Below are 27,335 nucleotides of genomic sequence, written 5' to 3'. Positions count from 1 at the left end.
ATGGCCGGGGCTGGGAGCGCAGCTCGGAGGCTGCTCCAGCCCTTCAGCCCGCGGGGCAGCACGGTGGGTCCAGGGACAGCACGGAGTGGGCAGGGCCCGGGTGGGCAGCGGAGACACGCGTGGGGCGGATACGCTCCTGCCGGGAGGGGCCCGGCTGCCTGGTTCGCCCCCTGCCCAGGTGGGTCCCCAAGCTCCCCGCGGCCGGAGAAGGGATGCGGGGGGCGAGTGTCCCGGGCGGGGCGGGGCAGAGCGGAGCAGCCCCTGCTGCGGGGCTGGGGTGACGCAGCATGGGAGCGGCTGGGCTGGGAGCTGCAGGAGGGGCCCAGAGTGTGGCTCGGCTGCAGAGATCAGAGCCCAGGCTGGGCCCGGGAGTGAGGGGTTGGGGGAACTGGGGGAGTGGATCTGGGGTGTCAGAGCCTGGCTGTGGGGTGGGAGGAGCGGCTGGTGCTGGGGACTGTGGGGCTGCTGGGAGCTGGGAGTTTGGGGTGTGCTGGGGGGCCAGGGCTGGGGATTGGGGATGTTTGGGAGGCTCCATGTTCAGATCTTGCCCTGCGGGAGCTTTGGGGGCTGGGACTGGGGAAAGTGGGGGACTGTCTGAAGTTGGCTGCTTGGGATGTGGGTGAGGCCTGGGGATGTGGGGAGCTGGGGGTTGGGCTGAACCCCTGTCACTGCAGCCTGGGGCCCTGCATTTCTTCTGGAAAAGCTGCTCCCTGTTTCACCCTCTCCTCTCAGTCTGAGTCCCAGCGACTCTGCACAGGAGTCTGCAGGGCAGGATGGGCCCTGAAATCTGACAGCTGGGAGGCTGTTTGCAGCAGTTTCTAACCCTCCCTCCCCTGCTTCTTCCAGGAGGTACCACAAAAGCATCTGGCCCCTCTGAGAAAAGAGAGAGAAGCAGACAAAGCCAAGGAGGAGCGGCAAAGCGATGAGCTGCTGGTAGGTGCCCAGAGCCCCCCACCACTTAGGTTTGCCTGGCATAAGAATGACATGGTGAATGCAGGGCCCACCCTGCCAGCCTCAGCCAGGGAACCATCCCCACTAGAGCCCAGGGAGCCTGCAGGGTCAGACACGTGGGTAACATGATGCCCTTAGGATGCAGGAGGCTGCTGGGCAGGAGAAGGTCAGTCTGTGTTAGGCGAGAGACCTGCCCACAGGCTGTTTGGATGTCACAGTGACCAGGGATCCTTTCTAGCTCCAGGGCCAACCCGGGGGGCAAGTGGGGCAATTTTCCCCGGGCCCCACAGGGGCCCCCACGAGAGTTTTCACCGGGTCTTCAGCGGCAGGTCCTTCAGTGCCACCAAACACACCCGGAGAGAGTGAAGGACCCTCTGCCAAAGACCCAGAGCTTCTTCCACTCCAGGTCTTCGGCGGCAATTTGGCGGCGAGGGCCCCTTCCGCTTCGGGTCTTTGGCAGCAATTCAGTGGCGGGTCCTTCACTTGCTCCGGGACCTGCTGCCGAAGTGCCCTGAAGACTCGAGGTGGAAGGACCCCCACCACCGAAGACCCCAGCCCCCCTGAATCCACTGGTGTCCCTGTCTAGCTCCTATGGGGGATGGGGAGGAAGGAGATGAAATGTGGGCTGCAGAGATGGAGGATTTGGCTCAGTGCAAGTTGATGAGGTTTTGGGGAGAAGAGTCCCTCCTGGTGGTGATGTACAGCTCATCCCGGCCCTGAGCCCTCCTCCCTTCACAGGATAAATGAACTTCCCATCACTCACCACAAGAGATCTTGTGTTCTGGTAAATAACTCTTCCACCCGCCCCAAGGCGCATTTATGATTTTCCCCAGTTACCGAGCAGATGAACTTCAATGTTGATAAATGCAAAGTAATGCACATTGGAAAAGATAATATCAAATACACACAAAATGATGGGGTCTAAATTAGCAGTTACCACTCAAGAAAGAGATCTTGGAGTCATTGTGAATTTTCTGGAAACATCCAGTCAATGTGCAACAGTTGTCTACAAAGCAAACAGAATGTTGGGAATCATTAAGAAAGGGATAGATAATAAGACAGAAAATATCATATTGCCTCTATATAAATCCATGGTACGTCCACATCTTGAATACTGTATGCGGATCTTTCCACCCCATCTCAAAAAACTTATATTGGAATTGGAAAAGGTTCAGAATAGAGCAACAAAATGATGAAAGGTACGGAACAGCTTCCGTATGAGGTGAGATTAATAAGACTGAGTCTATGGCTACACTACGCAGCTTTTAGCAACACAGCTGTGCCGCTACAGCCATGCTGCTAACAGGTGTGAAGTATAGCTGCTGTTTGTTGGCAGGAGAGATGTTCCAATGTAGACAAAGCCTGAGACTGTTCAGCTTGGAAAAGACACGACTAAGGGGGGATATGAGAGAGGTCTATAAAATCATGACTTGTGAGGTGAAAGTAAATAAGGAAGTGTTATTTACTCCTCCTCATAACACAAGAACTAGGGGTCACTCAATGAAATGAATAGGCAGCAGGTTTAAAATGAACAAAATGAAGTATTTCTTCACACAACGCACAGTCAACCTGTGGAACTCTTTGACAAAGGATGTTGTAAAGGCCAAGACACTTACTGGGTTCAAAAAAGAACTAGAGAAGTTCATGGGGGATAGGTCCATCAATAGCCATTAGCCAGGATGGGCAGGGATGGTGTCCCTATCCTCTGTTTCCAAGAAGGGAATGGGAAACAGGGAATGATTCACTTGATGATTACCTGTTCTGTTCATTCCCTCTGGGGCACCTGGCATTGGCCACTGTCAGAAGACAGGGTACTAGGCTAGATGGACCTTTGGTCTGACCCAGTATGGCCGTTCTTATGTTCTATGTTCCCCTGTTACTGAGCCACCCTTTCCCTGTTGCAGAAACAGACGGAAGCCGAGAGGCAGAAGATTGTCTGGGAGTGGCAGGAGCTGCGAGGGTTTCTGGAGGGGCAGGAGCAGCGGCTGCTGTCCCGGCTGGAAGAGCTAGAGAGAGCCATTGTCCAGAGAAGGGATGAGGGCATCTGCAGCCTGTCCCGGGGGATTTCCCTGCTCAGTGAGATGGGAGGAGAGAAGGGGCAGCAGCCGCTGAGCCAACCCCTGCAGGTCAGGCTGACATTGCAATGATCATACGCAGTGTTTCTATAGGAGCTTCTGAGCCCTAGACCCAAAGCACTTTAGAAAGTGGGGTCAGGGGCATTATCCCTATGGGACAAATGGGGAAAGTGAGGCAGAGGGAGGGGCAGAGCCCTGCCCAAGGTCACACAGTGAGTCTGGTAGTGGCGCCAGGGATGGGTCCTGGGAGTCCTGGATGCTGCAGCCCCAAGACCTTCTCTCCTGGAAATGTCTGTCTGCACTTGCACTTGGAGGGTGAAATCCCCTCCCCCACCATGCTGAGGTCCCAAGACAGGGCTAAGGTCCCTCTCACTGCAGGTTTAATGGGTTTAGTGAGGCCAGGGGCCTTCTGGGTCTCTCAGCACTGGGGGAATTTGATTCTCAATGCAGAGAAATATCTTCTGCCTGTAAAGTGCCTGGGGAGAAGATTTCCACAGTAGCGACCTGCCTGCAGGAATTGCTGGGGCTGCATAGGGGAAAGTCCCAGGTAGGGGGCGGCAGCTGCTCTGGGAATGTAAACCTGAAATTCCCCTACTACCGAGGCTTCAATGGTGACCCCTGCAGAGCAGCAGGCCTCCCCATCCAGGGACACCCCCACTGACTGCCTCCTCTTTCTCTCCCTCTTTAGGGTGCTGGGAGCACTGGGAGCAGGTAAGTCCTGGGCTCCATTTCGCTCCCCCTCATAGGCCATTAGGTTTGATAACTGCACTGAATAGAAAGCTGCCCCCTGCCCTTGGAGCCTGTGATTCTGTCTCCCCTAGTGGCTGACTCAGGTAGGAGAAGAGCCGTTAACAGTGGAGTCGCATCATAGGTGCATTTAACTTACGTGATTTTAACTATACATGCTCGGCAAAACAACAAAAAAAGAAAAATAATTTAAATACTGTACCTGTAGTGCAGGTGATTCCACCCTCCATTCCACTCAAGCGTTTGACTATACGGGATTTTCACCTTACGCGCTGACTTTAGAACCTAACCCCCGCGTAAGATGCAACTCCCCTGTACTGTCTGATCGCTAATGAAGTCACAGCAGGCCTGCTAGACCCAGGGCCGATGGGACAGACCTGGCCTGTCTCCCGAACTGATGTGGCCGCATCACGTATTCAGAGGGTGCAGAATCTCAGCTTTCACATTTTTTAAAGTGAGTTGCTGGCCCTCAGTGTAAATGGGGACAGTGTTGCCTTGCTGGGGCTGCCAGCATCCTGAAGCCATCGCTCTGAGAGCGTGAACTCTCCTGTCCCCTGTTAATGTCATTGGAGTGTCAACATCCCTGGCTGATCACTTGAGCAGGTGGAACGGGGAGGGGGCGGGAGTGAAGCCTTTGTGGGGTGGGAATAGGGGGTTGCTATAGGGAGGGAAGAACAGAGGAGAGTCACAATGACAAAGAAGCAAGAGAGAAATGGAGAAAGAAGGGTGGGAAAGAAAGGGAAACACAGGGATGAACAAGCAGGGGCCCTACAGGGGTGTCCAGGAGGGGGCTGTTTTCCTCCTGAGTGACACTGAGTGTGACAGACAAAGACTTGGCAAAATAATAAGTAAAATTTTATTTCCTATGCGAAGGGCAGATTTTCCCCTTGTTCTTTGTACGTGGGTGTCCCATGGAGAGCAGAGGGTGTTCTGCTGTGAATGGAGCAGGGCACAGAGTCCTAAACTGATGCCCTGGGCCACTGGCCGTAACGGACAGGGAAATATGGCCCTCTCTGCCAAATGAGTTGGACGCCCCAGAGTTACCACTTCAGCTGAAGGGTTCATGGGTTTTGGCATTAAAGGGCCCATGTTCATTCCCTGCTGAAGACCTGGGCTCTGTCTGTGGTCACTGTCAGCATGTAGGACCTGCCCACTCTTTGGTCTGTGTCTCCTCCCTTTCCACATAATCCCAGTGCTGGTGCCCCTTGTTACTGCAGTAAACCCATGTGGGAGGTGGCTCAGCACCCCACAGAACCAGAGCGTCCCTGAGAAAGCTCCTGAACAATGTCTCTGTTTCTTGATCTAGTGTCTCCCCACTTCCCGTCTCGCTGGAGAGCACAGGGCTGAGGGCAGGTGACTCACCATGAGAATGACCATCTCAGGCTACAAAGCTCAGATCCAGGTTTCCTGGAGTTTGGGGGTTACTGGGCTCACAAATTGGGGATCAGGCCTATTTCTCACCCCTCTTTTCCCCAGCAGGGAGGACAGGATGTTTCAGAAGCAGGAGCTGGGGTTCATGGAGCTGGAGAAGAGACTCAGCGATTTCTCTCTGAAAAGTGCAATGCTGCAGGAGGTGCTGCTGGGATTCAAAGGTGAATTGGAGTCTGGGGGTGGCGTCTCCTCTGGTTAGAGTGACCCTCACCCTGGGGAGGAGTCGGGGACTCTAGTGATGTCACAGATCCTCGGCTCCATCTCACAGCCCAGCTCAGCGAGTCGTCCTTCCCCATGGAGTAGCCCTGTGGGGCTAGCTCTGTCTGCAGCGGCTGTGTTATCGGCCTCTGATCTCTGTCACCATCTCGTAGTTAACAGCAGTTACATTAATAACCAATGGGAACCTCCCCTGAATGCGAGGGCCTGAATTCTCACCTCTCCCATCCTCTATTTCCCCTAGAGACGCTGCGACTGGAAATGGGGAGTGACAAAGGTACGTGTCTGTCTCTGAGGGGTCACGGGGAGATTTCAGACCAATAACCATGTTAGCAACAGGGGATTGCAGCCTCCAGCACTTGGAAGCTGTGGAACAATGTGAAGCGATGTTACTTTGTTCTTGCACCACTGTATTTTCAACTGACTTGTCTCTTAAGTGTTTTAGCTCATCAATGTCACTTAAGCATTTAAAGTTTTTTGCAGGTTTTTTTTGTACTCTATTTTTTTTTGCTTTAACTTTTTTTATTTATTGCATTTTTTACTGACTAAATTAATGTTAGTAATTTTATTTTGGCATTTTTAATTGCAGTAATATTACTAGTGTTTAGTAATTAAGTTTTCATAGTCTGATTTGAAAGCTTTTATTTTTTTTTAACCGATGAGATTTTGACAACTTTTCCTGTTTTTGAATGTCTGCTTGATACTTTTTTTAAAAAATACAAAGGCTGAGCTTTCTTTAAACATGTATTTGAAAGTTGTTAGTATAGTTCAAGTTTTTGAGCTTTTTCGTGCTTTAAAAAAATATAGACTTTTTGTATTTGTTGTGCCTTTTTAAAATTGGTACTGTATTTACATTTGTAACTTATTATTTTAGTGCACTTTTCACGCTTGTGATGGGTTGTAGCTGATTTTTACACTTTAATTTAATAAAACAGCTATTAGCAGATAATTTTGTTAAAACAGCAATTCAGTCTCTTTTTTGCATAACTTGTACTTCAAGTATGAATAGGTTTTTTCTAATAAAGGTTTGCTCTAAGCTTTTTTTATGCTTAAATTTATTCCTTAAAAGAATGTATATTTCTTGGAATTATTTTATACATTGAAGATAGAATCTTAATTTTCCCCCCAATACATTCCTGTTCATCCCTGGGATAATTAATTTCTGGGGAACATCTTCAGCAGAGCTAGAATTATTGAAAGGCATTGCACCGGAGAGTAAAAGCACAGAGGCAGTGGCTTGTGGGGAACAGGGTAAGTTTCATTACTAATCCTGCTCTTTTGAGGGGTCCTTCTAGAAAATAATTTAACTTACAAGCACTTAGAGACTTTAAGAAAGTCACTAATCACTGGAGTAGTAGGTCTCTTTGGAACATATTTTAACTGACAAGCCCTTACAGCCTTTCTGAGAAAGGAACAGATTTAACTATGCTCAAAATTTAAAAAGTGCAAATTAAGGATCACGGATCATCAGGGGAAAAAGAGGAAATACCAGTTAAAACATAATCAAAACAAAGCCTCTCAGTTTAGTTTGCTTCTTCTGACTTGGGTTGAGGAACATTGTGAAGAGATACAGTCTTCTGAAGTTGATAGATGATTTTCTTTCTTCTCTCTCCCCGCTTTTGAAAAAAAGTCCAAAAAGAAGTAAATGTGGATGACACAATTTATTTTTATTATTTTGTTTACTAATTATATCCATGTCCCTAAGGCCAAATTTGGCATAGGTAACTTTGTTCCCACGTTTTCTTGTTCACCAAGCATAGATCTTAGTACTGTCCCTGAATGACATCATTAGCCCCCTTTTGTTTGGACTTAATTAACTTTTCTGTATTTGGTCTTCTTGCACCTGTGCATGGCATTCATGGCTGAAAATAATGTAACCTACTTTTCATCAACTTGTTGCTATAGGGTATTGTAAGATCTTATGAACTTTTGTCTTCTTTTTACAGTGAAGAAAGGCAGAGAGTTCAAAATGTGGGTGTTATTGGAATTAGCAGTTCCCAGGGTTGGTCCATTCATGCCGTTGCACTTGGCTCATTCATGCTTTGTCCGGATACAATGTAGCACTCTCTTCCCATTTGTAATACATGATGATATAAAATAATGATCTAGGCTGGTGTTTCTCAGCTGGTGGTTTGCGACCCACGGGGGCTCAGGAAATGCAGTCAGGAGACTGTGAGATGTTGAGTGTTTCATTATGATCTAAAGCAAAGAAAATCTCACTCCCCCACTCCTGCACTCCCTTGTTCATTGTGGTCAAGTGTTCTCTGTCAGCTTCTTGAAATGTCCAAGTTATATATAGACTCAGCACACATACATGTTGTATTCTTACTTTTATAGTAAATGTTCGGGGGTCAGGAAAGATTTGACTTCCAACAAGAGATACTTGCTTACTTATTTCAGCTGTGAAATTAGGCAGTTTGCAGCTGTGCACAGTAACCCTTCCATTACCTGTATCACAGCTAGAGAGACTGAAACCCCTGAGGTGGTTAGTAGAGATGGAGATGAGGCAGAAAGTTTGGATCCAAACAGGCATTCAGTGCTGTCAGCGATCGCAGGAGAGCAAAGAAACCCAGGGATAGTTGGTTACTAAGTCTCCCAGGCAGAGAGAGGGGAGAGGGGGAAAGATAAGACAGAAAATGAAGGAGAAATAAGTGAGGGGTGGGAAGGTCACAAGCTCCCAAACCTGCTCACATCCAGTCATAAAGTCTAAGGCCAGAAGGGACCACTGGATCATCTGGTCTGACCTCCTGTCTAGCACTGGCTGCCAACACCACCCAGCACCCGCCCACTAAACCCAACAGCTGGAGTGAGCCCAAAGTCTCGCAGCCCACAGGAGACTAGACTCTTACATGCCCCAGGCAGAGAATAGGAGGGACTGAGTTGCACCAGTGCCCCAGACCCCTGCAGTGGCAGGGAAATGGTTAAGTGAGATATTTCTGGGTAATCCTAGTGAGTGCCCCACACCCCACGCTGCAGAGGAAGATGAAAACCCCCCAGGTCACCTACAACCTGACCCAGGGGGGAAATTCCTTCCCCATCCTACCTATAGTGATCAGTTAGACTCTGAGCATGGGAGCATGAAGAGAGAGAGAGAGAGACAGAGACAGAGAGACAGAGAGAGAGATCCACCCTGCCCAATATCCTGTCTTCTTCTCTGGGAGATTTAAAAAAACGTCTCAAAATACATTGGGAGAAAAAATCCCTTCCTGACCCCTGGCAGTGGTGGTTGAAACCCGGAAGCATGCAGGTGATGAACGGAATACATAAAATGGAAGTGAACCCAACGTAATGGTCCACTATGTGTATCTATTGACAATGGCTTCCACCAGTAAACAATGCCTCCCAGCTTCATTTCATTTACTGCACCTACACTGGGCAGACTTTGTCCTGTCCCTGCCTCCCCTGGTCCCGACCATTGGGGGAGTTGCTCTCAGGGTTTTAAAACTAGTGCAGTGGATTTAGTGCTGCTGGGAGGGGTTGGGTCTGGGCTGTGATAAAGTGATGGATTATTTTCCCAGCATGCGAGTCAGAAACATTTTGTGCAGGGAAAGGGCCGGGGAAGATCATGATGTGACAGGAACTAAAGGTCCTTCTGAAATCTTCCCTGTCACCCTTCTTACCCTGATAGGTGGCAGAGTAACACCCACCTTTGGCTCCAGATTGTCCCAGCCTCCAACGGGACAGGGAAGGGAACTGGCTGTAGTGGAGCCAGTCCAGGTAGGGATTATTGCGGGGTTGCTAGTGAGTTCCTGCTGGAAGGAGAGGGGCAGGAAATACTGAGGGCCTGGGATCTTTGGGGGAGTTTTGTCTGGAGGTGGGAGGGGGCAGGAAATACCCAGGGTGGAAAAAGGGAGGGGACAAGGCGTGTGACAAACTTGCTGGGAATTGTTTAAACCAAGTCCTGGATTCCGGGAACAGACCCATGGGGTTTGGGGGAGGAAATTATCCTATTTGTAGAACAGGGCTGGTGGGGGAACACTGGACAGTGCTGGGAAAATGTATTGATTCCCAGTGCAAGAACATAAACCTATTCGCCAGAGGCTGCTACGAGATTCAAAGGAGTGGGGTGGGAGGTTATCCACCAGTGTGGCCTAGAGTAGATAATCCCCCCTTCCTTCCAGCTGCTGGCAATGGGAAGTCTGTTGGGATTCCTACTGGGGAGCTGACCCTGGAGGCTGCAGGGGGCCCCATCCCCCGTATCAGCCTCTGGCTTGTAGGTGTGTGATGAATGAGAAGTCCCTTCCCCCTCTCTCTGCTGGGGGGGGACTAGGGGATCTCTATCTCCCCTCCTGTTTTGCTTGCTGGCTGCTCTGAGGGTGGGACTCTGCTGACTGTGAGCCTGTTACAGCTTCCATTTGATTGACTCCTCTCCCTCCATGAATAGTGGGGCTGTGAGTGGGGCAGCAGGTACTGAGTGTTGGACACTTCCTCTTTCAGGGGCTGGTGACCTTCAAGGAGGTGGCTGTGTATTTCACAAGGGAAGAGTGGGCTCTGCTGGACCCCCATCAAAGAGCCCTCTGCAGAGAGGTCATGCAGGAGAACTATGAGAATGTGACCTCGCTGGGTAAGGATTCCTGTCCCCTCCATTCTTAAAAGGGGAAATGAAGAGGTAAGGTTCACGCCACCCCCACAACGCCACCTCTGCTCTGCCCTGTTTCAGCAACAGCCCATTGAGTGTATTGAAATGGGGCAGACTAGGTCCCTCAGGGTTCACATGCATCTCCCTTCATATCACAGTCACAGCTCTGCCAAGCTGCTCCAACTACTCCCTCCACCTTCCAGTTACAGCTACAGCTGACCCAGTGCACACAGCTGGAGGGCATGTGGATAAATGCTGGTATTCTCATCTGTGAACACAACACAAACAATGGCACATTCTTAGTCCTTCATAGCTATTGTAGAATTATAGAATTTATGGCCAGAAAGGGCTATTAGGTCATCTAGTCTGACCTCCTGTATATCACAGGTCATAGAATTTCATCCAGTTACTGCTGTACTGAGCTGAATACCTTGTGTTGGACTAAATCCTCCCCCAGAAAGGCATCCATTCTGACTTGAAGACTTCAAGAAATGGAGAAACCTCCACTTCCTTTGTTAGTTTGTTAACCTTTGCACCAGCCTTACTGAGCCATTCCCAGTGGCTAGTGCCAGCTGCAGGGGTCGGGGCAGAGTTAAGGTTGCATTTTAGGGGTGGTGTGTATATTAACTCTTCCTTTTCGGGTTTTCAGAGGTTTAAGTTTAGCCACCACCCACCTAATGGAAAGGCATGCAGCAGAACTGGGCAACCTGTACTCGGCATTTACAAACTTTATGGACATTTGATTCTCATTTTTTTAATAGACTTTTTTGGCACTCTGTGTCTGCATGAGATATTTTGCCAGCATAATTATGTCAATTAAGGATGTGATTTTTCACATCCCTAACAAACAGAGATATGCTGACAAAACTTTGCAGCTCAGAAGAGGCCAGAGTCTGCTAGTGGATTTTAAAACACTTTAAAATATTGCTCTCAGCCCTGAAATTTTGGAATCGGGGGAAATTTGTAAGAGGAACTCCTTCAGAATGCAAACAAAATGCACAATACACATAGTCTGAAAGTTAACAGTGGTACGGCTCCGACTCAGATGAATGAGTGTAGCTAAGAGGCAGTGGCCACAGCATGTCCTCTAGGGAAGGCTGAGTGTAGTGGGAGGAAAGGGATAGGTATGTGAAAGATTAGAGGGAATCAGGGAGGGATGGGTACCATGGAAGGAAGAGGAGGTGAGGAATCAGAGACATAAGCTCCTGGGAACAGGTAGTGTGGTGGGTAGGGGGAGTGGGAGACTGGGAATGGAGAAAAGGGTGTGGAGGTCCCAATAGTAGTGCTATTGGAGGGGGAGGATTGGGTAGGAGATCTGGGACACTTGGAAGTGGAAAGACTGAGGATAGTGGGAAGGGGATGGGGAGTGGTTGCTCCAAAGAGCAGGAAGGGTCTGGTGGCAGTGGGAAGGGAAGGTTTCAGGGAGGCAGATATTTGGGGCCCTCCACTGAGAATGCTTTTGCCTTAGTCTCTAATGACCTCTCCCTAAGCAAAGCTCAGAACCAGTACTCCATCCTCATTTTTCTTAACCCATCAGCCGCCTTTAATACCACTGACCATGGTCGTCGTCTTGACATCTTGTCTTCTTCCTGGCTCTCCTCCTACCTCTGTAACCACTTCTTCAGCATGTCCTTAGGAAGATCATCCTCACCCCCACTCCGGTTTTCTGTGGGAGTTCTACAGAGCTCAATCCTTGGTCACTTCCTCTGCACTTTATCTCTGGGAAATCTCACCCCCAAACACAAATTCAGCTACTGTCCATATGCTGATGAATCATAGATCTACCGCTCTACTCCAGACCTGTCTCCTTCTGTCCAAACTGAAATCTCAGCCTCCCTCTGATGCCTCCTCGTGGATGGCTAGCCATCAACTCAAGCTCAACAGCTCAAATGTTGATAACAGAGCTCTTAATCCCCGAAACCAGCTCCCTACCTCCTTTCTTGCTGTTCACTCCAGAATTAGCTGATGGAAACTCAGAGCCTCTGGCAATATTTCAAACTCAGATGACAGGAGAGGTTCCAGAAGATTGGAGAAGGGTTAAGATAGTGCCCATCTTTACAAAGGGGAAAAAGGAGGAGCTGGGGAACTATATACTAGTCAGCCTGACCTCAATACCAGGGAAGCTACTAGAGCAATGTATAAAACATTCAATTTGCAACTACCTGGAGGATGAAGGGGTAATTGATAGCAGCCAGCATGGATTTACTAAGAACATAGCATGACAAACCAGCTTGATATCCTTCTTTGATAGGGTAGCTGGTTTGGTGGATAAAATAGACCTGGACTTCAAAAAGGCTTTTGACACAGTCCCATGAGTAAGCTGGAGAAATGCAGGCTCAACGGAACTCCCATTAAATGGATATATAATTGGTTACACAACCGCAAGCAAAGAGTAACTATGAACGGAATGATGTCAGATTGGAGGGATTTCTCAAATGGGGTTTCACAGGGATCTGTTATGGGTCTGGTGTTACAGTGGAGTCACATCCTACGTGGGGGTTAGGTTCTAACGTCAGTGTGTAAGGCAAAAATCGCGTATAGTCAAAATTACCATTGAGTGTAATGGCGGGCAGAATCGCCCGCACTACAGGTACAGTATTAAAATTGTTGTTTTTCTCTTCTTTAATTTTTTTTTATTTTTTTGCTGAGCACATATAGTTAAACCCATGCAAGTTGAATCTGTGTATGATGCGACTCCCCTGTATTTAGCATCTTCATTAATGACCTGGATGTAAGAATAGAGAGCATACTGATCACATTTGCAGATGACACAAAGCTGAGGGGGGGTTGTCAACACTTTGGAGGATAGAGCAAAACTTCAAAGGGATCGTGATAAATTGGTGAACTGGGCTACAGACAACTGTGAAATTCAACAAAGACAAGTGTAAGGTGCTACACTTCGGGAAGAAAAACCCAATGCACAAATACGGAATGGGGGATAACTGGCATGGCAGCAGCACTGCTGAGAAGGATCTGGGAGTTGTGCTGGATCACAACCTCACTTGAGATCAACAGTGTGATGATAATGGAAAAAGAAACAAATGCATTAACAGCAGCATAGCATGCAAATCACAGGTGGTGATAGTGCTGCTCTACTCAGCACTGGTTAGGCCCCAGGGGGAGTCCTGGGTCCAGTTTTGGTCACCAGTGACTAGATAGGATGTAGAGAAACTGGAAAGAATCCAGAGGCAAGTGACAAAGATGATCAAAGGGATGGAACGCAAACCAGTGATCAAAGGCTGATGGAACTGGGTGTGTTTAGTTTGGGAAAAAAGAGTTAATAGGGAGGGATATGATAGCAGTCTTCAACTACTCGAAAGGCTGTGTAAGCATGTGTGGCCATCCCTTCTGGTCTATCTCTGAGGGAGGCCACGCCTCCTCGCTGTCGTGCTTTTAGCACTGCAATCAATTAAGGGGAATTACCAGTCTTCGAAGCTCAGGCCACTTGATCCAGGCTGAGCAATAGTTAGTCTATGGTGTCTGGCCCTCAGGCAGGACTGGGCACCGACATTCAGTGCTCTGGCCTGCAATCAGGACAGAGCTGCAAAGTCTCCAAGCCCAGGCCCCGCCCCCGGGCCACGAGAGTTCGCCTGAGAAGCGAGAAGGCACTGGTGGCTCCGGGCGGGGCTGCTACTGGCTGGGGGGGGTGGGAGTGAGAGGTGCAGGCTGGGGGAGGGGCACGGGGCCGGGGGGTCTCTGCGGGGAAAGGAGATGAGGCTGTGGGGGGATCAGGCTGACCCCGGGGCCCGCCCTTACCTAGGCTGGAGAGGGCGGAAGGGCCCCCGGTGAAGGCTGGGAGATGTAGTTCCTGAGTCTCCCGGGAGCGGAAGTGATGTTGAGCAGGGGGAGGAGAAAATGGGCTGCGAATGTGCAGGAGGCGCTGTGGCTGAGCCCAGCTCGTGCGGGGCCATTGGAGCCTCTCCCGGAGCCAGATAAGAGTTTTGTGGCTCCCGGCTCTGGGCATGCGCAGATGGGGAGGGGAAGGAGTCCTGCATGCACAGAGGCAGCGCTCACCCACTGCTGCTCCCTCGCGCTGTGGAGCGGGCTGAGCAGGAGGGTCTGTGCCGGGGAGACCTTCATTAACACCCCCATGCCCGGCCCGGGCCCTGATCCCACTGGAGCCGCCCTGATCTCTGCCTGCCCCACTGCAGAGCTGCAACCTCCAGATACCAGAGTGAGCCCCAGGGGCAGGGCTGGGGCCGGGCGGTGACTCTGCCCCAGTGTCCGTGGGGGGGACCCAGCATCTCGCAGCGCCGGGATCTGCTCCCTGGGGGGCAGCGCCTGTGGGGGGCTCAGAGCTGCTGTCCCAGCATTAGCCCAACGCCCAGGCTCTGCACTGGGGCACCACGGGGGGTCCCGGGGGGAGGGGACCAACCCCCACTGGGGTACCTACGTGTGGCTGGGCGGTGACTGCCAGGGAGGGAGAGAAGTGAGACTGGGCGGGGGAGAAACGGGGGAAGGAGAGGGGGGAGACCTGGGAAAAGGGGCAGATAGAAAATGTCTGAGCAGCCCGGAAATGGCAGTGGGAGGAGAAGAGCAGGTGACCCCCGAGGAGCGGGGAGAGAAAGGGGGGGGGCTGAGATTCCCTCGGATTTACTTCTGCTCTCTCCCGTGGGGACCACATTCTCTCCAGCCCTGTCCCCTTTCTCTCTAGAGAGCAACGAGCAACATCCATGGTGATCCCCCCCTTTCCTCAAATCCCTGAGAAGTTCTCTGTTCTCCTCCCCCAGTTGTACCCCATTTTCTCTCCACTTCGCCAATGGCCAGTTTAAATCTCAGGTTTGGGGTGTCCCCCCCATTTTTACCTGCAGTAATTTGTCCTTGTTTAGGTGGGAAATCGTTCCCCTGCGTGATTTCTGAAATGGGAAGAGGGTTAATGGGCAGAGGCTGGGAGAGCCCCAAGACAGGGTTACCTCTGGGCTGGGCTTGGGGGGGGGGCACTCTCTGCTGGCAACAGGGCATTGAAAGGCCCAGGAAGGGAAGGGAGGAGCAAGCGTCCCCCATGGAGACAGCTCAGCCCCACGTTTCCCAGTCCCAGCTACTTCTCCTCCCCCACCCTGCCCAACCCAGCAACTCTCCACACACACACTACTGCCTATCACATTTCCAGACCCCACAGCCAGTGACCTTCTGACTCCAGCCCCACTCCTTTCCCCTGTGAAAGCGACATCACCCAGGGCTCCCTGCTGGCCATGTGAATGTGAGGCAAGAAGAATCCATCCCATTCTGTTGTTGATTGAATATCGCTGTATAATCTCCTCAAATTTCCCCTCTATTCTCTTGAACTGTTGAATGGTGACATAAAATCTCCCCAGCTTTTGTTGTTTTTCTCTTATATTGGCAAATATTTAGTCTGTGCCCCATTTTCTCCTCAGTTCTGAAATACTGATATCAAATTCTTGAAAATCTTCCCGTGTTTCTCCCCAGATGTCTGACTGAGATCAGGGCTCTTATTGTACTGAGCATGGCTCAGGCCTTGCCTGAGATCAGGTCCCCCAGTGTGCCGAGCACTGCACAAACCCTGACCCAGTTTGGGGCACTCATTGTGCAAGGAACTGCACAGACCCCTTCAGAGAGCAGGGACCTTGTTGTGCCGGGTGCTACAGTGACCCTGACTGAGCTCCGGGCCCCTGTTGTGCCAGGCCCGGCATCAACACAAAGTGAAATCAGGCTCCCATTGTGCCAGGTGCTGCAGAGACCCCAACAGAGGTCAGACCCCACTGTTGTGACAGGTGCTGTGGAGACCCCAACTGATGTCAGGGCCCCCCTTTCTGCCAGGTAAAACCGAGACCTAGACCAAGATCCTAGTCCAACCAATATAAAATCCCCTCCAGACTTGGTGTTTTTCTCTCAGGCTATCAATTGCGTAGTTTGTGATACGTATTCTCTGCAAATCTCAAAGATTGACATAAAATACCCTAAACATTTGCCCCGCTTTCTCTCTAGTTGTCTATTTCTAATTGAATATGCCTTGAGATTTTTTCCTGTCTTTCTAATTATAAAATACTAAGAAAATCTCAGATTTACACCTTTTCTCAGATTCCAGAATGTGAATATAAAATGTTTGCAAATGTAACCCTTCTTCCTGTCTGAGTTGGCAGCAACAAGGGCCGGGTTCAGCATCTAGGGGTTCCGTTTCAATATCACAATGCAAAACTGGCTCGAGCCCCCACCTGGGACAATTACATATCACCCCCCCCCTGGGTGCAATACTTCCCCTCTCACAAGCTTGACATCTGAATGTAGCAAAAGGGGGAGGGATAGTTCAGTAGTTTGAGCATTTGCCTGCTTAAATCCAGCGTTATGAGTTCAATCCCTGAGGGGGCCACTTAAGGATCTGGGGCAAAATCAGTACTTGGTCCTGCTAGTGAAGGCAGGGGACTGGGCTCAATGACCTTTCAAGGTCCCTTCCATAAATAGGATAGCTCCATTAATTTATTTATAAAATCCTTTTAATAAAGGAGGGAAACAATGCGGCATTATGTTGGGGAAACACCACAAACAAGATTCATAACACAGACCATGAGCAAAAGACCACCCCCCCAAACAAGTACGTTTGGCAGTGTCCTTTTCCCCTCAGGGTCTTAAGTCCAGCAACCCAAAAGAAATCACGCAAAGTCCCAAAAGTCCAACACCCCAAAAATCTCTTGAGTCCAGCAACCCAAAAATCACCCAAAAGTCCAACAATCCAAAGTCTCTGTCCCGGTCAGTGCAGCTGTAGAGTTCAAAAGTTTATCTGCAGAGTTTTACCTCCCAGCCTGGGTAGAAATACCCACCCCCACAGGGGTGTTAAGGGGCACCTTATGTGATCCAAGGCCAACTGCCCCACCTCTCCGTGGGGTTCTGCTACAGCCTTCACCATGAGCCAGTCTGCCAACTGCTCTGCTCCACCAGCTGCTCAGCCATATAGCTTCAGGCGCCCCCACTACTTAACACAACACTCAATGAATTCAGTTTGTAGTAGGGGGAGCCCCAGTGCTAGTGCACCATTGGCCCAAGGTGAAGTCAGCTCATCAGCCTGTAACCAGACTCCTAATAGAATCAAGATTAGCTCTGATATTCCACAGGTGGGGGGGGGGGGGGAAGAGAAGAGAAAAAGAAGGTGCAATTGGTGTTTCAGGCCCACACCATCAGGTACAAATATCTGTCCCCCACCTCTCTCCATTCACTGGGTTGTGGAACCCATGTCCCTTGTCTAGCGAGTGATACTTAGTTGATGGCGAGTCCCTCCATCATAAAATGCCAAGTACAGTGCTACTGCCCTTGATTCACATAATCAGGGTAACAACACTTTATTCTTCCTGCCCCAATAACAGAAACTGGGGATCCCACAGCAGTCAAAGTGACCATTTGGGATGCCGTGGGCTCAGGCTAGGTGGGGTGGGTGTGCCTATGCAAACAAGATCAACCCCTGAAGTTCTTTTCCACAACTCACTACAATTCACCACCAGATGTCAGGGTAGAGCTCATCCTGACTCTGCTTACACAAATGTTGCCCCTTTCCTCTCTCTTCATTTATCAAATATTGATGTGAAATACACTCAGATTTTACCTCATGTCAACAACTGATAAAAAATCCCTCGGATTTTCCACTTTCCTCTCTCTAAATTGCAAAAACGGATCCAAAATCCCTCAGATTTCCACCCTTTTTCTTTCATTTCTGAACATTGATCTCAAATCTCAGATTTTGCCTCTTTCTATGTCATTATCAAATGTCAATTAAAAATCCTCTTGGGTTTGGGGCTGTTCCCCATGTTTCTAAATCCCAGCAACTTCTCCTTCCTTGGAGGGAACCTGTTGCCCTGAGTCCTCCTCCATCTTGGAGGTTGCAGGGGGTTAAATTGCCCAGTGATCATCTTTCCCCTCTCCTTTGAGAATCATTTGTTCCCTCCTTTATCTCTGTTAAAATGTTTGCTGATGAAAGAGACCAGCCACATATTCAATAGACATCAAAGCCAGAGGCCTCCCCAACTTTGGGAGATTAGTGGTTCCCAGCTGGTAGCAGGAGAGTTGGCTGGACCCTATTCTCATTCCATGACAAGCTGGAGAAAAGGTCGTCACTCTGAGTGCAGCGTGGGTCCAGAAGCATCCTAAACCCCATGACAAATGGTCTGTCAGGGGTTACTTCCCGCGGTGCTAAGATGTAGCCACCTTTGGGGCCATTATTTGTTAGTGACAGGGCATGGAAATTTCTTACCTATTTTGACCCTCCATGCCTTCCATTCTCCTGTTAAAGAAACATCCCCCAGGGCTCCCTCTGCCTGTTTGACTGGCCAGCAGGGGGTGGTGATAACTTTCTATCCACTTATCAGACACTGTGAGGTAACACTGTTGCTGGGGGGGGGGGGAGAGGTGGTGTCTGTGTGTGGAGATTGCAGCTGGAGCTGAAGGGGCATTGTGGTGGGGGGAGACCTCTGGGTGGCTGGGCAGGGGGTACCCTAGTTAGGTTGGTGGGTTCTGGAGATTTGGGGTTTTGGGGGTGGTTCTGATGTGCCCAGCACTAAGACTATGAGTCCTGGAGGTGGGTGTCGCTGGTGGCCTGTTGGCTGCAGAACAACAGGGGTGGGCGTCTCTTGGGGAGGGCCAAAAGGGAGTCCTAGGCAGGCAGTGGGGGACTGAATTCCCATTGGGAGGTCCCTGGCTGCTGGGGGCTCTTGGTGGGGGGAACCCTTTGGAATTCCCAACCTGGCAGTGATGGTCTGGTGGGGGTTCCCTGGCCAGTGGGCTATCTGGGGTCCCTGGCCAGGGACTCTGGGGGCTGGGTCCCAGGGAATATCTGGTGAGACCCTGGCTGGGGTGGGCTGGACTGGGCTCTGGGTACTGGGGGCCCCTAGCTGGGGGCTCTGGGGCCTGCTGCAAACCATGCTCCTCCTCCCTGATCAGCTTGTGCCAGAATTGTGGCTCCAAGCACTGCCCGGTGTTCCCCAGCCACCGTGATAACTTTCTATCCACTTATCAAACACTGTGAGGTGAAATCACAGATTTTGCTTTTCTCCTCTCTTGAAAACTGCAGGAACATCTGGTTCTGATGGAAAAATTCATCCCCCCAGTCCTTGTCCTAGTTCTGGGGGGTGAGGGAGGTGGGAAGGGTGTTAGCACTGCCACACTATGGTCTCTTCCACAGCATTCGGGACTCATTCTTTCTGAAATCTGGCTTCATTGAGATCATTGTTAATCCAGAGTCACTGTATGGAAAGACAAGGAGTGACTCCAGATCGACAGTGGGGTAAATGAGATTAGCAATTCTCCCTGTGAGGAGGGGCTCTCATTAGCTACTCTCCCCAGAGAGCTAAAGGAGGGAAGTCAAGTATCAGGGGGTAGCCGTGTTAGTCTGTAACCACAAAAACAACAAGGAGTCCGGTGACATCTTAAAGATTAACAGATTTATTTGGGCATAAGCTTTCATGGGTAAAAAACCCACTTCTTCAGGTGCATGGAGTGAAAATTACAGATGCAGGCGTTGTTATACTGACACAGGAAGAGAAGGGAGTTACCTCACAAGTGGATAACCAGTGTAGACAGGGACAATTCAATCAGGGTGAATGTAGTAATCTCCCAATAATTGATGAGGAGGTGTCAATTCCAGGAGAGGAAAAGTTGCTTCTGTAATGAGCCAGCCACTCCCAGTCCCTATTCAAGCCCAAATTAATGGTGTTAAATTTGAAAATGAATTTTAGTTCTGCTGTTTCTCTTTGAAATCTGTTTCTGAAGAATTTTTTGTTCAAGTATGGCTACTTTTAAATCTGGTATAGAATGTCCAGGGAGATTGAAGTGTTCTCCTACTGGCTTTTGTTCCCATTCCCGTTGTCTGATTGTGTCCATTTATTCTTTTACGTGGATACTGTCCAGTTTGGCCAATGTACATGGCAGTGGGGCATTGCTGGCATGTATCACATTAGTAGATGTGCAGGTGAATGAGTCCCTGATGGTGTGGCTGATGTGGTTGGGTCCTCTGATGGTGTGGCTAGAGTAGATATGGGGACAGAGTAGACAATGAGGTTTGTTTTCTGTGGAGTGGTGTGTAGTTGCTGGTGAATATTGGCTTCAGGTTGGGGGGCTGTCTGTAAGCGAGGACTGGACTGCCTCTCAAGATCTGTAAGAGTGAGGGATCATTTTCCAGGATAGGTTGTAGATTGTTGAGGACGTGTTGGAGAGGTTTTAGCTGGGGGCTGTGTGTGATGGCCAGTGGTGTTCTGTTATTTTCCTTGTTGGGCCTCTCCTGTAGTAAGTGACTTCTGGGTACCCGTCTCGCTCTGTCAATCTGTTTCCTCACTTCCCCAGGTGGGTACTGCTGAAATGCTCTGTCCCTCTCTGCTCGCGATATTGGGGTTCAGCTTCCTGGGTCAGATGCTACAGCCTCAATAGTGATCTGGGAGACCAGGCTGAGCAGCTGCTGCTCCCCCAGGGGGGTTGTGTGCTGGGACGTGACCTTAATTAAAGCTGCCCTTCTCACCCTGCCAGGCTGCAGAATGATGTCCCTGTTTCGCTCCAGTTCATCCCATCCTCCCATGGGACAGGGGAGAGAAATGGCTGCAGAGGAGCTGGTTCAGGTAGGGATTATTGGGGGCTTGCTGGTGGTAGGTGACAGGAGGGAGAGGGACAGCAAATACACCAGAGATAGGAAGGTTTGCACAGTCTGGTTTGGAGGTTGGAATGGTACAGGAAATGCACAGGGTGGAGAAAGGGAGGAGGACAGGTTGTGGCAAACCTGCTGGGAATTGTTTAATAAGTGGTCTAGCTTCTAGGAACAGACCCATGAAGTTCGGAGTTGGAAATGCTCCAATTTGTTGAACAGAAAATAACCCACCTAAATGGGGCTAGAAAAACCGACCAGACTCCTAGTGCTGGAGCCTGACCCAACTAACCAGCAACTACTGTGAGATATGAAGGTGGCACCCACCAATCAGGCTTAGGGGAGATTCCCCTCCCTTCATATCTAGTTCCTCACAAGGAAGAGGGTGTTGGGCTTCCTACCAGGGAGCTCTCCTTGGATACTGCTAGGGGCTCCATCTCCTGTATCAGTCTGTGGCTAGTAGGTGTGTGATGGATCTGTTGGGAGAGACAAGGGGCTCTCTCTTCGTCCTCTCACCCTGGTGTTTCCTGGATGCTCTGAGCGGTGTGGGACTCTGTTGACTGTGATCCACCCAGAGCTTCTATTTGATTCGCTCCTCTCCCCCATGAATAGTGGGGCTATGAGTGGGGCAACAGGTACTGAGTGTTAGACTCTTGCTCTTTCAGGGGCCGGTGACCTTCGAGGAGGTGGCTGTGTATTTCACCAGGGAAAAGTAGGCCCTGCTGGACCCCACTCAGAGAGCCCTCTACAGAGACGTCATGCAGGAGAACTACGAGAATGTGACCTCTCTGGGTAAGGGTAACTGTCCCCTCGGTTCTTGGAAGGGAAAATTAAGAGATGAGGTTCATGCCACCCCCACAATGCCACCTCTACTCTGTCCTGTTTCAGCATCATCCCAATATACCAGTGACACACAAACTACCCTCCCCTGCTGCAGAACACTTTGGGGACAGAGCACAGGAGCAGTATCGCACAGTGTCAAATATCTCCTGTTTGCTCAAGTAAAACTGGGGCTTAGGTCCAGCATATCGAACAGAAGCTTCCTACCCCTGATCTTCTCTTCAAACACTGAGCCTATTCCACCCAAACCAGAATGTGCTTGGGCTGTAACAAGCAGGCTGCTGGAGTCTGAGCTGCTGGTCCAGGGTTACTTATCACACAGTCACTCAGTGCATCGTTGAATGCTGGCTGGAGGTATCCAGACAAGGGAGCTCCAGCAGCAGAACAATGAATCTCACCCAGGATTACAGATGAAACAACTCCTCACTGATCTGGATTGCACCCCAGCATGTGAAAATGGCTTAAGTTGGTAGTCAAACTTGCTGAGACACGGAAAGTCTTGCTCCCCCATCACCATGTGTAATAGCAACAATCTCTCTTCTCTGCAGGCATGTTCGATTTTTGAGTCCCTCATTCCCAAAGTCACATGACCCCATTTTTTATTTTTCACATTCTGCTTTTCCAGACTAATTAGAGTCTGTTGCTCCTGAATTATAGCTTCTAATTTCCTAGTGTTCTCCACAGAGAGGGATTTTCCTACTCCCTCCCATTACACTGGACTCACTAGATTACCTAGTACGTAAAAACAGCCATACTGGGTCAGACCAAAGGTCCATCTAGCCCAGTATCCTGTCCTCCTGTTCCCTTTCTCCACTGAACCCCACCAGCACATGCTTACTGTTCCCAGCTTCCCCAGGACTCTTTCATTGTCTCATTGTCCTCATGGAGGAATTTATCATGTTCTTTTTTTGAACCCTGTTATAGTCTTGGCCTTCACAACACCATATGGCAAAGAGTTCCACAGGTTGACTGTGCATTGTCTGAGGAAATAATTCCTTTTGTTTGTTTTAAACCTGCTGCCTATTAATTTCATTTGGTGATTACTAGTCCTTGTGTTATGAGAAGGAGTAAATAACACTTCTTTATTTACTTTCTCCACACAAGTCATGATTTTATTGACCTCTCTTATATCCCCCCTTCATCTCTTTTCCGAGCTGAAAAGTCCCAGTCTTTTTAATCTCTCCTCATAGAGAAGCTGTTCCATACCCCTAATCATTTTTTGCCCTTTTCTGAATCATTTCCACTATATCTTTTTTGAGATGGCGTGACAACATCTGCACACAGTATTCGAGATGTGGGCGTACCATGGATTTTTATAGAGGCAATATGATATTTTATGGATTGATATAGAGGCAATATAATATTATCTATCCCTTTCTTAATGATTCCCAACATTCTGGGACTCCCCCTAACCCGCCCCTGCTGCCCAAGTTCAGTTCTTCAGGAGTTGTCCTGAGCAGATGGAAAGGGAAGAGAGAGAGTCTCAAGGTTTTTCCTCACCTCTTTTTATAACTCAGTCCTTTGTACTAGAAACAACTTCAATTCTCAGCTGAGTCATGGTGACAGGCTGTCTGTTGTAGATAGAAGCCTCAAGTGGTCCCTATGAAGGAATGTAAATGTCTTCTCCACACCTTCCCCCTGCTGGAGAATGGCTATGTGACCAGCTGTTTGCCTTGCTGTCTCTGAGGAACTGGTCTGTGGGTGTTTCCCAGAATTGTAACTTTTTCAATAATATCATACAGTAAAATCTCATAACTTTACATACAGTGTTGCTACACATTTTAACAGGAGGATAATATTCAGTAGATTATGCAATTTCAAATGATACCTCACAAGCCAGACTATGTAAAAAATCTATCATAATTTTCTAGAAGAGTGAACATAGGGGTACAGGCTGACAGAGTGTCTGTCTGTGTGTGTTCCCAGCAGATATGAAAGTATTTCAATCCCTCATGAGCAGAGTGTTTGGCATCTTCAAGGACCTGGAGAGCTGGTCCTGGGAATTCACTGGTTTACTAAGTGTGACACTGTATGCAATTGTGAGACACTTTATATTATTATTATTTTATTATTAATACCAATATGATAAAATTGCAATGAATTGTGCTAGATATGCCATGTAAGGTGTCAGTGAAAATGTTATGATTTTCCAAGTATGATAATTTTGTTTCTGTTTGTATCACCTTTGTATTGTGAGTTATAGATATATAGGGTATATCTGTGCCCTTTCCCAGTCTTCTAGAGAGATTCCAGAAGACTGGAAAAGGGCAAATATAGTGCCCATCTATAAAAAGGGAAATAAAAACAACCCAGGAAACTACAGACCAGTTAGTTTAACTTCTGTGCCAGGGAAGATAATGGAGCAAGTAATTAAGGAAATCATCTGCAAACACTTGGAAGGTGGTAAGGTGATAGGGAACAGCCAGCATGGATTTGTAAAGAACAAATCATGTCAAACCAATCTGATAGCTTTCTTCGATAGGATAACGAGTCTTGTGGATAAGGGAGAAGCTGTGGATGTGGTATACCTAGACTTTAGTAAGGCATTTGATACGGTCTCGCATGATATTCTGATCGACAAACTAGGCAAATACAATTTAGATGGGGCTACTATAAGGTGGGTGCATAACTGGCTGGATAACCGTACTCAGAGAGTTGTTATTAATGGTTCCCAATCCTGCTGGAAAGGCATAACGAGTGGGGTTCCGCAGGGGTCTGTTTTGGGACCGGCTCTGTTCAATATCTTCATTAACAACTTAGATATTGGCATAGAAAGTATGCTTATTAAGTTTGCAGATGATACCAAACTGGGAGGGATTGCAACTGCTTTGGAGGACAGGGTCATAATTCAAAATGATCTGGACAAATTGGAGAAATGGTCTGAGTTAAACAGGATGAAGTTTAACAAAGACAAATGCAAAGTGCTCCACTTAGGAAGAAAAAATCAGTTTCACACATACAGAATGGGAAGAGACTGTCTAGGAAGGAGTACGGCAGAAAGGGATCTAGGGGTTATAGTGGACCACAAGCTAAATATGAGTCAACAGTGTGATGCTGTTGCAAAAAAAGCAAACATGATTCTGGGATGTATTAACAGGTGTGTTGTGAGCAAGACACGAGAAGTCATTCTTCCGCTCTACTCTGCTCTGGTTAGGCCTCAGCTGGAGTTTTGTGTCCAGTTCTGGGCACCGCATTTCAAGAAAGATGTGGAGAAATTGGAAAGGGTCCAGAGAAGAGCAACAAGAATGATTAAAGGTCTTGAGAACATGACCTGTGAAGGAAGGCTGAAAGAATTGTGTTTGTTTAGTTTGGAAAAGAGAAGACTGAGAGGGGACATGATAGCAGTTTTCAGGTATCTAAAAGGGTGTCATAAGGAGGAGGGAGAAAACTTGTTCACCTTAGCCTCTGAGGATAGAACAAGAAGCAATGGGCTTAAACTGCAGCAAGGGAGGTCTAGGTTGGACATTAGGAAAAAGTTCCTAACTGTCAGGGTGGTTAAACACTGGAATAAATTGCCTAGGGAGGTTGTGGAATCTCCATCTCTGGAGATATTTAAGAGTAGGTTAGATAAATGTCTATCAGGGATGGTCTAGACAGTATTTGGTCCTGCCATGCGGGCAGGGTACTGGACTCGATGACCTCTCGAGGTCCCTTCCAGTCCTAGAATCTATGAATCTATGAATCTATGTATTCCAGACTTGTGCAGTGTTTCTGGGTGACACACCCAGACATATTGGCATCAGCACTGCCTAGCCTGTTCGCTGGTCCATCAAGGGTCATCAGCTGTACAATGAGCCCATGTAAAGGACCAAGGGGATACACCTATTGAGTCAGCAAGACATGCAAGAATATACCTGTATACTGAAAACTCCAAGGCTTTTCCATGCCCTGTGCTGTGAAGCTTGTGTTTGGGACACAGGAAGTACAAGCCACATGGCAAAAGGAATATAAAGGGCAGCTGCATCGTCTCCATTTTGTCTTCAATCCCTCTTCCTACCTCTGAAGCAACATCTCTACAAAATGAAGCCTTGAACAAAGGACTGAATGACCCATCCAAGCTTTGGATGTGTTCCAGGTGGACTTCCAAGCCACTAACTCACCAGTACTGCTAAGAACCTGATATATAGATTTCAGAATGTACCTAACTGCTTTCCCATTTAACTTCTTTCTGTATTTCTTTCATTTAAATCTTGAGTTTAGATGCTAAAGGATTGGCTGGCAGCATGGTATTTTGGGTAAGAGCCAAACCTATCATGACCTGGTACTGGTGGTAACCCTTTGGGATCAGAAGAACATTTTGTTTGTGAGCAGAGTTTTTAAATAACCTCTCACTGTACTGGACCTAGGTGCTGATTGGGAGTCAGAGAACGTGAATGCAATACAGGGGGCTGTGTGATTTCTTTTTTCAGCTTCTCAGTAACCAGTGTGGGTGATCAGAAGCAGTTTGTGACTGGTCGGTGAGTTTAACATCAGTGTTAACCACCAGTTTTGGGAGCATATGCTATCCCTTTTTCAGCCTGTCATGACCTTGGCATTTTCAGTGAGGGACTGCCCCAGGCACACCAGGTCACACTAAACACTGAAGTTAAATTAATAGAATGTTTTTTTATGACAAAGTCTTATGAAATCAACTGAAGTCCTTTGTTTTCTTTCATCTGAGCAGGGTTTCCAGTTTCCAAACCTGATGTGATCTCCCAGTTGGAACAAGGGCAAGAGTCATGGGTCCCAGACCTCCAGGGTTCAGAGGAAAGAGAGATCCTGAGAGCTCCCTGCACAGGTGAGGAAACATTAAACCAACTCAAAATCTGTACGTGCCTGAAGAAAACATCTGGGATGCCCTACAAAGTCTTAGGAGGTCTCTCAGTTCATTATTGTCGCTAGCAGGGGTCATATCCTAAGGGTAAATATAGGTCATGGCTTCCTATAGATCCTAGCAGACACCAGGCAGAAGTTTCCTCCCTTCCCTCTGCAAATTTGGATGGGATGTGAAGGCTGAATTGATCCCCTGCTATTTGGGCGAGGAGTTGGGAGGAGTTCAGTTCCTGATTTTTATTTGACCCCTCTCCAGCACTTGTTTTCATTTGGTCTTCCCCTTTCCATCCCTGTTTGAGGTTTCTATCTCTATCACAGCAGGTAATGCAATGATTTCTGAGAAAGAGGAGCAGAATTCTCAGCAGGAAAATGTTGAGCAAGTGGATAAACACAGAGCATTATCACAAAGATCGAAACGGAATGTGTCCAGGAGTCATGAGCAGGGAAAATCCTGTGCGATTCAGCGCAGACCAGAAAGAGAGCAGGGAAACCAGCCACTGGAGAAAATAGGTAAATTTATTTCCTGTCAGGGAACTCAGCAGGACCTCAAGGAAACCACAACCCAGCAGGAAATCCTCAGGGGAAAGAGGAAAGATACATGCACTGAGTGTGGGAAAAGCTTCACTCACAGATCAACGTTTTCTGATCATCAGAGAATCCATAGGGGGAGAGGCCCTACGAATGCAGTGAGTGTGGGAAAAGCTTCATTCAAAGAGCAGGCCTTTTTCACCATAAGAGAATCCACACAGGGGAGAGGCCCTACAAATGCAGTGAGTGTGGGAAAAGCTTCACTCACAGATCAGGCCTTTTTCAACATGAGAGAATCCACACAGGGGAGAGGCCCTACAAATGCAGTGAGTGTGGGAAAAGCTTCACTAGCAGCTCAGACCTTTCTAAACATCAGAAAATCCACACTGGGGAGAGGCCCTATGGATGCAGTAAGTGTGGGAAAAGCTTCACTCAAAGATCAGGCCTTTTTCATCATGAGAGAATCCACACTGGGGAGAGGCCGTACAAATGCAGTGAGTGTGGGAATACCTTCTCTTGGTACTTAACCTATGTTAGCCATCAGAGAATCTGCAAGGGAGATCAACACCATAAAAACCTCTAG

At 48.6% G+C, this 27,335-nt stretch overlaps 1 protein-coding gene across 1 annotated transcript; it reads left to right on the top strand.

Moving 5' to 3' along the window:
- Positions 1-27,335, top strand: LOC135889530 (zinc finger protein 773-like). Its single transcript, XM_065417391.1, has 11 exons — positions 1-63; positions 847-933; positions 2,856-3,077; positions 3,715-3,737; positions 5,253-5,346; positions 5,665-5,697; positions 6,530-6,671; positions 9,049-9,137; positions 9,858-9,984; positions 26,543-26,861; positions 26,939-27,335. Exons 1-11 carry the CDS (start codon positions 1-3, stop codon positions 27,333-27,335), a joined length of 1,596 nt encoding a protein of 531 aa, XP_065273463.1.

Source organism: Emys orbicularis, chromosome 15, assembly GCF_028017835.1.
Source record: "Emys orbicularis isolate rEmyOrb1 chromosome 15, rEmyOrb1.hap1, whole genome shotgun sequence".
Classification (NCBI taxonomy): domain Eukaryota; kingdom Metazoa; phylum Chordata; order Testudines; family Emydidae; genus Emys; species Emys orbicularis.
Note: the sequence above shows the minus strand (reverse complement) of the source record. Positions and strands in the feature narration are given on the sequence as shown.

Excerpts from the sequence above, each read along its gene's own strand:
- LOC135889530 (XM_065417391.1), top strand. The coding sequence starts at position 1 with ATGGCCGGGGCTGGGAGCGCAGCTCGGAGGCTGCTCCAGCCCTTCAGC. Across the intron at positions 934-2,855 it reads GGCAAAGCGATGAGCTGCTG|AAACAGACGGAAGCCGAGAG; the intron begins GTAGGTGCCCAG and ends TCCCTGTTGCAG. Across the intron at positions 9,138-9,857 it reads CTGTAGTGGAGCCAGTCCAG|GGGCTGGTGACCTTCAAGGA; the intron begins GTAGGGATTATT and ends TTCCTCTTTCAG.